Here is a 10,980-nt window from a genome sequence, read left to right on the forward strand (position 1 = left end):
CACCGGGGCATTGATTGGAAGTGTTTTTAGTTTGTAAAGGCTCTCTGGAGTTGAAAGCTGGGACTGGCCCCAAATACCCATTAATATTTAATTCCAGTCCCTTGTGGTAGTTGAGATTTTTGTTCAAATTATTATATGAATTTGTTTAAAAAAGAGAGAAAACATTCTTTGAAGTAACTTTTTGCTGCAGCAAACCCTTGCTGTAAAAAAACCCTTTGATCTCGTATGAACTTCACTTCAGGTATTTCTGTTCATTTGTCTTGAGTATGGGTTTTTTTAGTCTTATGTTGTTGTGTTAACTGCTTTGTCCCTTAGATCCCTCTATAATTGTTATTTTTCTGTACCTTGAGTTTAGTATGAGTGCTCTTTGCTGTGTGTCTGTTCTGCTGTTGATCTGCAGGGAATTCATTTTTTTTGCTGAAACATGGAGCTATTTCAAGTGGGTAGGTAATAGCAAAGAGAAAGCTCCCTAGGAAATTTCCTCTGTCAAGTTACTTTTGGCTCGAATTCTTCTAAACCTGCTGACTTTTTCCTTCATAGCCCTTCTGCTTCTCATCTCCTTGTGCTCTTCTTGGTTTTTTGCATTCTTGTTATCTGACTACTTCTGTTCAAAGAAGGAACTGTAGTTTTTGAAGAAGTGTGGGTATGAAAATACAGGAATATAAACTAGCAGGAGTGTTTTGCTGTGAATATTGCTTCCGTACTCTATTTGGAAATAATTTAAAGCATTTTCCTTGCCGTGAGAAACATATGTTCGGGGAGGAGTCCATGGCCAGGCTTTTTCATATGAATTAGCAGTATGCAGCAAAGTATGACCTAGAAAATACTTGGACTCAGAATGGTAGAGCTGTGAGAATATCTATTGTGAATTATCTCAAAATAGTACTGCCAACTGAAATTAAGATTCTTTTAGTAAGAAATTGCTAACATTCTGGATGAAAAAAATCACTCAAAAAATAATTTCCAGTCCTATAAGCAGATCTGCAATCAAAGGATACTGTATTTTTGCACTAGATCCAAACCCCAAACTCTAAGGAATACTGGGATTTCAGTGCAGCATTTTCCTCAGCCCTTACCTCTATTGTAACATTCAGAGGAGACTGGATTTCATTTTCTACTCATGGTGGGTTTTTTAATGAAGTATGTATTACAGGAGAAAGAGGGTGTTTGTGGACTGGAACAATGTAAAGACGTTGTTTTAACTTTCTTTACCGGAGGAAGCATAGGTTACTTAAGCTGTGCACTACACGTTAAAGTCTCTTGGGAGTTCTGAATTTAAAGAAAAAGAAAACCTACACCTGTGTAGGTAATTTTTTTTTTTTAATTTTATTTTTTTTAGTATCCTTGTTGAAGCAGAGTTTTTTGATTTTATGTCCCTGATTGCAGGGAAAGCAATTTGGTAGTCTTCACCTTCTTGTAAAATAAAACATAACTAAAAGGCAAAATTCATATCATATGTTTTCACTGTTCCTCATGTTCTTCATCTAAAACTTCATTCTATTTTTAGGGGAAAAATAAAGTTAGGCGAGTGAAGACCATTTATGACTGTCAGGCAGATAATGATGATGAGCTCACGTTTGTTGAAGGAGAAGTAATTATTGTAACTGGTGAAGAGGACCAAGAGTGGTGGGTATGTATCTTTTCCTTTTATAGTTCCGCATAACTTCTTTATGACTTTCAAAGAAAAGCCTCTTTTTCCAAATTTGGGGATTTTGTTGTTATTTTGGTTTGTGGGTGGTGGTTTTTTTATTTTGTTGGGTTTGGGGAGTTTTTTGCCTGAGCTAACATCCAGCCCTTAAACTCATATTAGAGAAGACCCCCTTTCTCTGGTAGGGTCTGTCTCTTCCTGGGAGTCTCTTAGAACCATCCTGACTAGGTTTGGCTTTATTGCTGGCTCATAACAACACGTATTTACATATGTCAGTCTTTGTAATGCACACTAGCCTTTCATTAAATGAAGAAGTGGTGATTTTTACTCCATTTAGCATGCTTACACCCTTCATGAAAAATGAGATATGTAAATATCTTCAGTTCACCAGAAATGTTACGTTACACCTACAGGGGTTGCTGGAAGTCTGAAAAACTATTTGTAATTCGTGCTGTAAGCTGATGGTTTTCCTCCTTAAATGAGAGGTAGTTAACATTTTCTTTCCCCTCTTCCCACCCATGCCATTGGTTTGTATCATACTCCCTCCCCCCTACTCTGGACGACATGTTGACTTTGGTTCTTGAGTGCTAACACCAGGTTTTTCTCAACCCCGCTTGAAGGCTCCAACCCTCCCTTGACACTCTACTTCTTGCCTCCAAAGCCCTGCTCCATCATACTTCCCTACCTAAGAATTATTACTAGGGAAAATGAGACAGATTTCATTTTGATTAAAACAAATTCTTATCGCAATGCTGCCTATGATTTCCTAATCTAAGTGCAGCGCAACCTTTGCTGTTTTGGTTCTAGCTACGTGGTTTCCTCTCACTCATCATTTAAGTGTGGAAGATTTTCAACCGAAAAGATGGTATTGAAAGAGCAATGCCCACTGAAAAGCTGGTGTGATGGTGAATTAACCATATCATCCAGTCCCTCATTATGGTTGCATTAGTTGCTGAATCTGTTTTGCAAAGTGGCTTTTTAAGATCCCTGGGTACACGCCTGACAAGTTCCATTAAGTGCTCCAGTCTGAGTGTTTCTGAGAAGGGAAACGAGGGCTGTTGACTCATATGCTTCAAAAATTTGGCTCTACAAGAGGAAATGGCCAGCCCTGCATGTTTCCCCTTCCCGTTTTGTTAGCTTGTGGAAGAGGAAGGAGGTACACTATTATTCTGAAAGTAGTAAGCAGCAGTGTAGCAGGATGAGAAGAGGGTTATGTGGTCAGTCAAGGCTGCTATTCCAGTGCTATCAGTGTGATAGTTGTTTATAATTATGCATTTTAAACATGTAAAGTTCATATAGAAGGTGCCTTTTTTTTTGAAGTTGCTTGGCTATTTCTTTATAAATTATTATTATGCAAAACATGTAAGAAGTTGTACATGAAGGATACTTAATCAGATGATACTGTAATTTGTTATAAACACTAGTATGCACATAAATCATTAGGAATCATACTAAGTCAATGAGAAAATAGCTGGGCCTTTATCACATTAAGTGAAGCATGCAGATTACGATAAGTAACTTCACAACTGTAGCACACATTTCCCTCCAGTGAGATGTTTAGGATTTATTCAGTTAACTAAGATGAATGGGTTTGAAAGACACAGACTAACTTGCAGTAGCAAGATATATCAGACAAAAGAAAATAAGGCTTCTGTTTTGGTGAGATTCTTGAAATTCAGTGGTCTATGTAGCCCTTCTAGGTTTCCATATTCAATTGTAGTTGTTTTCTTCTCTTGAGATTTAGTTGCCTTAATTTGTCTTATTTATAATATGTTTGTATGGTTTTATTTTGTTCCGTTACACAAATTCAAATGTTAACTAAGGTCTGCTTCAAACTGTCCACGAACTTGCAAATGCTCTGTAGGATCCATGCAGTTCTGCTGCTTTTGAATGAAGTAAATGCAGTCTACGAACTCTATGTGTACACACACACACATATATATGTACGTTTTTCTCCTGTGTTGCAGATTGGCCACATCGAAGGACAGCCAGAGAGGAAAGGGGTCTTTCCAGTGTCCTTTGTGCACATTCTGTCAGACTAGTAAAAACAAACAAACAAAAAATCCTAAACTTGAGCATTGCACATTCTTCATGCAAGACGGGCTTTTTAGCAAAAGCGAACGCTGCTGCCTCCCTGTAATCCTGTGCACAATTGTATATATAGCTGCTGTTACAAATTAAGAATTCATTTAAGTTTCACCTCATGAGGTTGAATTATATGTATTGTAAATATACTGTGTTATCCTGCCTTTGCCAGTATTATGGTAGCCTTGGAACCTGGCACGCCTTATTGGGTTCGTTGAAGCCATCCTCGGCATCTAGCACTTACATCTCTGTCTATGCTGTTAAAAATTACGTATGAACTGCCAGCTTTCCAAACATAGGTGGTCTCCGTCAACCATGTAACTGTACAGAAATGACTGTTCCTAATAACTCGGTATTCTCAATATATAATTAGCAGAAAGTTAGAATGAGTGAATGGTTTTGGACAATTTAAAAATCAGTCTGCAGTTTATAAGTGTATGCAGTTTACAGCTATGAAACCCACTTCGGTATTTATTTAATATAGTGCTCAGTTAAGTGTAATTATGAAGACAAATATTCACTGACTTTACAGATAACAGTAATGTTTTATGGTGTGCATACAGCATTTCATGTTTATATTATGTGGACCTATGCCAAACTGTGATTGCAGTTCCCCTGTGATATTACCTCACTATAAAAAGTTACAAATTTATTTCATTCGAAAACTTATTTTAATGAAAATTAGTCATATTGTTCTTTAGTAGATATATGTGAAATTTGCTGGTTTCTTTCACTGAATTCTTAGTAACCAAGGACTTCTAGACAATGTTAACTGTTGACATTATGCATGCATTTAGGCGCTTACTTGAAACCTGCCTTTGTACAAAAGTAGTACTGTAGTCATATAGCTACATTTGAGGAAAAGAACATTTTAACTTAATTGCTATTCAGATTAATGTGAGCTTGCAACAGTATTTGTTTATAGCTAAATTGGCTCCTTGAAAAATGATTTTGTGGGTTTTTTTTTTTCCTCTGTCTTCAACCTTCCTAAAGGTTAGCTACCTAAAATAAAATTTCTTAAGTGGTGATACAAGGATAAATTTAAATTATTTTTAATTGCTGTAAAAAGTGGAAGTTAAGATGATCTCTCATGCATTTGATCAGGCTGTTAGCGATAGAACTCAGGCCACAAGTATCAGGCTGGTTTTAGTAGAGTTTACTAAACTGTAACTGTAATAGTCTTAATTCAAAGCACCAAGTAAGAGACATACTGGTTTAAAGCTAATTTCTAAGAAAATCTTTGGAAGGCTGCATTTGACCTGAGGTTTCTTGAAAGTTGGTATAAAGTTGCATTGCCAGAAAACACTTAAATGTATTAGTGGAAACTTTCATTTCCTATGTCACTTTCAACACCATTTTTTAACTTTTGAAACATAATGCAGTTGTGTTTTTTCCCATAGTTTGTCTGTAGCAGGTTCCATGACTTTCATATGTAGTTTTGTATTACTTGCTTTAAATGTTATTTTGGCTTCAGTACCTAGTACTGCTATTTCAAAGCAGATTGTCTTGGCTGCATGGAAAGATTTTCATTTCATAAAAGCACATCCCAGACTTTGAGGGCTTTCATTTTTAATTCAGTTTTACAAGACTGTAGTCAGTGAATATTTAATTCTGTTTGTGGTTAATATAGAAACAAATATCAGTCTAAACCCCACATGGAAAAAAATGCAAAACATTTATCAACTGTTAATTGTTTTATCATTTATAACAAAAGTTTATTAAAAAAAAATTACGTAATGAGTGAGCGAGCCTGCTGGCATCTAATCTTTAGTATTACCAGCTGCAGTATTTCAGACTTTATTCTGTTTTTTATGGAAAGGAAGTCAGGTTTAGCATTTATTTAGCATTCCATTTTATCCATTACTACAATGTTCTAAGTTGCATTAAAGAACAAAACCTATTCACTTTTGTGGTCAATTGTATTTTTAAGTGATCTTGAAATAAACGGATAAAAGCAAATCATATAAAGAAAACCTAGGCATGTAAAATTATGTAGAGTCAAATGTCTATTCTTTTCTACGCTCTTTAAAATAGTATACATATGCATTTTATAAAATTAAATGAGTTCCATCGGGAACAATAGTTCTGTTTATTCTGGCTTATTGTGGGTCATAAGAAATCTGAAAATGTATGATATTGATTGAGTTTAAGTACAGTATTATATTTGAACTCAATGAGCCGCTGTCTGCAATTTTGTATATGACATAGTATTTGGAAAGTCTAAATCTTTATGGAAAATTAGCTGAAAAGGGGTTGGGGGGAGGGGCAGGGGAAGGTGCCCCCAGAGGGGGAAGTATGCTCTGCAGATGATGTCTTATTTACTGTTGAACAACAGTTGCTATTTATTTTTTTATTACATAGTACATCAACGTGTACAGAAATCGGATCTGGTCATGCCACTAGTTAAAATCTTGACTTCTCATTGAATGTTAAGGTAAAACATCAGTACACATGTCTATTCACATGTATTTAATGTGACAGTTTTTGAGTACTGTATGTGTTCATTTCTACTTTTTTAATATTTAAAATTGCTTTTAAATAAATGTATTCAGTTGATCCCAGATATCTGAACAAGGCCCTTTTGTCAACTGGAATATCTTCTAGAGAGAAAGTCTGGATTCCAAACAGGTAGAACTAAAACACTTGAAATGTTTTCTCTTTAATATAAAGCACCCCTTATATAATGCAATTAAATGTGTATCTCTTTAACAGCTGTTAAATATGGATGCAATTGCCTTTATCTGGAAAACTTTACTTACTAAAGTTAGCATCAAAACACTTATTTTGTCCATGAGTTTCGATTGCTTTCTCTCTGGCTTCAGTAGGCTCTACGGAAAGCCAGCCTGCTGTGTCTCGTTTTCTACAGCTGGCCCTTCGGGTTGAAAAGAACCGCTCAGCGTGGCCCTCTGTCCCGTATACAGCCTTCCTCTGTCCGTGGGCAGGATTACCAAACCCGACAGCAGCTCTCAAACCGACTCTAGCAGTACTAACCTTTCCTGGATGGAGTGACTTTATTGCGTAGGATTTCAGTTCCGACCCAGCTTGCAGAGGTTATTTTTTCCCTTCCCTGACTCGGTTCTTGGAAGTTTCTCATTTATGACCTGTTCCTGTCAAAACTGCTCCAAAAAGAACAAGTCACTTGAAATTGCTAGAAAGCAATGAGAACATCCTTTAGCCTGAGGAAGAGTCGGAGTGTGGAGTTATCAGATCTGGTTTGTATCAAAAATAGTAACTGCAACAGCATAGGGCTCAGGAGACCGCTGGGATAAGATAGCTTCTTGAACACTGTAGCGCAGGCATAGCCTGGCTTCGTCATAGAATATTCCGCTCGGTTAGTTTTGGGCTTTTAAGTTGACATAGGCTAAACATATGGGGCAAGGGGTGTGTGAAATATGGACGTGGGGCAGGGGAAGCAGTCTGGTTAAATATTCTGCTCTTGCTCAGTTTCTACCTTGTCATAATATTTCAGATAACAGCATTCAGAGATCCGTTGATTCCAATATCCTCAGTTCTCTGTCCTACTTGTATTACTTGTTCTTCAGTGACATGTATTGATCTCCTTTTGCAAGTCAAAATTGAGGTGGATATGTCATATACTGTTTGGAGCAGAAGAGACCAAGACAAACGCATGCCCTGAGAACTCCCTTGTTGTTCAAAGTTTCAGTCTGCTTACCCTTTTCCTGGCGAACTTAAAGCTCACAGTCGAACTGAAGACTGATTGGTAATCAAAACCAGTGAAAGTGGTGCAAATCTTAAATACCAATGAGTGAAACTCAGAAATAGCTCCCTGCTGCCCAACAAAAACCCAAATGCTCCAACCCTATAAATATGATTTGTTTTCAGATGCTTCCCCCCTCCCCAGACTCGCTAGTTCTGTGTGACAGTTCACCTAAGCATCAACAAAAAACAACTTTACTTTCCCCCCACTGTAGTGTGGGGAAACATACAGTTTCATGCTATTCACACCCTAGACCAGTAATGCTCCTCTGCCAAGAAACCAGAATATGACAGAGGAGCAACTGTCTCTTAAGTAAATAAAGTTCAGCTTCAGGCCTTAAATTCTTACCGACAACTTAGCAACTTAGTCTTGAGTTCAAGGCTGTTGGGGGTGCTTTTCTGAGACACTTCAGCCCTTCTAAAACACAGCTGGAGTCTTTTCAGATGGATACAGAATGCACATAGGAGTGTGAGATGTTTTCATCTATATAGCTGCAAGCCAAAAATTTTCTTATCTAATACAAACTATTTCAAGTTGTCTTAATGATACTTTTAGGGCTATACATAACATGATTTACAGCTCAGTCATCTGCTGAGAGTGCGCTCAGGTTTCTTCTCGAGATAAGCTAAGTGCTGTTTGTCAACTTGCACTTAAGCTTACACACCCTGCCCCCCCGCCCCGTGCTGTGGCGTGCACAAAACCTGCGAGTCTTGACTAGTTCTTGTCAGCTGCTGTTCGAGTAACACTAAAAACGATAGTGTGTCATGGTACAGGCTTTGCCTTGTTCCTCTGTAAATTACAGAACAGATCCTCCTGTCTGCAGTGAGGCGGATGTCTGCTCTGGTCTCTTTTTATAATAGTGGGGGCGGGGGACAAACAGTTTGTGACAGCTGTCACATCTGCTAACCATGTCAGAGCAGAGGAGAAGCTGATCGGTTGTTTGCTGTACCACCTGAAGAATGTTTTGAACAAGCTTTAAGCTTACCTGAAACTTTGAATTCAGTGTTAATGCTACTCTGCAGTTCCTACCAGTTTGGTCTTGGTTCTTGTAGTGTCTGATCAGAGACATCCCCTGCCCTTGTGCTTGTCGCTTTTCGCTGAAAGGCAGTGTAGGATGAGGTCCAGTTGCCCATGGGATTTTTTTCCCCAAGGCTTGAAGATGTTTCTTGTGCTTCAGTTACCACCAGAAATTTAGAAATCTGATTTTTCTCTCTCAGTCCCACTGTGTAGATGAATCACCCTTGAACACTCAAACTAGACTACTCTAGAAGGGCTGCATTAGAGGTGGATTCATTGTATTTACCTTTGTTCAGTTCAAAGCAATAGCGTTAGGCTTGGTTTTTTGGTAACTAATTAATTTCCCCAGTCTCTTCCAAGGGAATCCTCCAGGAAGACCTTACTACAGCTGCCTGTAAACTTACAAGAGTAAGAAGCAGCATGCGATAGCTGAAGTCTGAAGCTGCTCTCAAACCTAGTTTAGTAAAGTAATGTTTTTCATCTCTCCCTGCTCCCACACCCCTGCTACAGTAGTAAGTGTCAACATGCCTCTGAGCTGGAGTTCTTCATGTTTAAATAAAAATCAAAAACTTACTTAGTGGAAAGGATTGAAACGTGCTCCTGAACTTCAGACTGATGAAAGACAAGCCACCTCTCGAGCCAAACGTACACAGAAGAGGGCAGCAGCTGTTTCTTGGTTAAGCAGGGGTTTTGCAGTGGTTTTCTGTTGGAGCCTGCAGCCTTCCTTAGTGACCTGGTGACACCCGTACCCACACACTGCTTCAAAGATACCTCATCCTGTCCATGGCTCTAGACCTACATATCATAGAATCATAGAATGGGGGACCTTAAAGATCATCTAGTCCAACCCCCCTGCCATGGGCAGGGACACCTACCACTAGACCAGCTTGTTCAAAGCCCCATCCAGCCTGGCCTTGAACACTTCCAGGGATGGGGCATCCACAACCTCTCTGGGCAACCTGTTCCAGTGCCTCACCACCCTCACAGTGGAGAACTTCTTCCTTACATCTACTCTAGAGCTACCCTCTTTCAGTTTAAAGCCATTACTCCTTGTCCTGTCACTACATGCCCTTGTAAAAAGTCCCTCCCCAGTTTTCTTGTAGGCCCCCTTTAGGTACTAGAAGGCTGCTATAAGGTCTATATATGTGCGTGTCCTAGCTGTCCCTTTATTCATTGTAGATCTTGAATTCAGAGCTGTAGGTCTACTTCAGTAACTCTAGGCAGGAAAGCAAGAGCCCCAGGTAGCTGAGCAGTAAGTGAACTGCAGCCAGCCACATGCTCTCATTTCAGATGAGACTTTTTATTGTGTGGAAACCCATCCAGGAGCTGGAAAAAAGCCTTGTGGAGCAACTCCAGGGCCATTGCAGTTTTGACCTCTGTGGATAGAAGCATGGGGATGAAGGGCAGATTTGTCATCCAGGATCTTCCTCAGCCTCTCTCCTCCCTATAGGAACTGGGCCAACCTCTGCAGAAACAGGAGAACGAATGCTAAACCTGCCTCGCTAGGGTGCACAGAGCTGCTGGCCTGTTTCCAAGGGAAGTTTAGCAGCTTAAACAGCTGGAGAGCAAGGAGCATTGAGCTTCATATGAAGGGAACTTACACTGAGTGATGCTGGAAGATGGGGACTTCAAGTCTTCTGCAGAGTATAGGAACAAATCTGAACTCCACATCTGCTACAAGGTGGAGGTGTGAGAAGAGCAGGGGGGCAACAGAAACCACAACCTGTACACCTTTGAAAGAGTATGAATGGCTCCATCATTGACGTGAAGATCAATCAGGAGTCAGCAGCTCTCCTGTGAGCACTGCCTGTAGGTGGGCCATGTGCTCACCTCAGAGCTCAGGGTAATGCAGACATTCAAGTGATACGAAGAAGCGAACGTCCCTTGTCCAGGAGAAGCAGCAAGATCTTAGCAAACGATAACGGGGGAGGGAGGGCAGCGGGCAGTCAGACCATCTGCTCAGCACCACGTAAGTAGCTGCCGTAGTAGCTGGGCCCAGTGAAGGAGCAAAAGGCACCAGATGTGCAGACGGGGCATATGCCCAAGATCCAGTGAGCAGGAGCATTTGGCTGTAAGCAGGAGGTGCTGCTGCCCTGCCAGAGCAGTCCCTGGCAGCAGCCCCGTGCAGGGCCCAGGTCCACCTTAGACGTGGTTCTGGCACCCCCACTACCTCCGTGGAGCAGGTCTGGAATGGTTGCCTTGCTTAGGGATGGATTTTGCTCAGGATCATCCTTTAACTCAGCACCTGTGTTCCCACCAGGTCTGTTAGACTGAGATGCTGCCGGGTCCAGCAGAAAAGCTCCTTCTGTTCCCCCTTCCCTGCTGGGATGCAGAGAAAGTTGAGATGAAAAAGAAAATATTAAATTTGGGGTGGAAAAACCCTCCCTACTTCCAAACCCTTGAGAGCAGGATTTTGTTCCTCTCACTTGCCCACAGCAGTGTTCTGCCTAAATGTGTTTCATGCAAAATGCCGCCCCTGGTAGTGTTTATTTAGACCGGGGTCTGCCCGGGG

At 40.2% G+C, this 10,980-nt stretch overlaps 1 protein-coding gene across 6 annotated transcripts in view; it reads left to right on the forward strand.

The window, feature by feature from the left end:
- Positions 1 to 5,980, forward strand: part of ASAP1 (ArfGAP with SH3 domain, ankyrin repeat and PH domain 1) — a 125,786-nt gene extending 119,806 nt beyond the window's left edge. For all 6 annotated transcript variants that reach the window (XM_050915920.1, XM_050915921.1, XM_050915923.1 and 3 more), the window contains 2 exons: positions 1,508 to 1,630; positions 3,616 to 5,980. In XM_050915920.1, the coding sequence (XP_050771877.1) occupies positions 1,508 to 1,630; positions 3,616 to 3,690 (198 nt within the window). In that variant the 3' untranslated portion in view covers positions 3,691 to 5,980. The remainder of the gene's footprint in view (positions 1 to 1,507; positions 1,631 to 3,615) is intronic.
- Positions 5,981 to 10,980: the final 5,000 nt, after the last annotated feature.

This window comes from Gymnogyps californianus, chromosome 2, assembly GCF_018139145.2.
Source record: "Gymnogyps californianus isolate 813 chromosome 2, ASM1813914v2, whole genome shotgun sequence".
Lineage (NCBI taxonomy): Eukaryota > Metazoa > Chordata > Aves > Accipitriformes > Cathartidae > Gymnogyps > Gymnogyps californianus.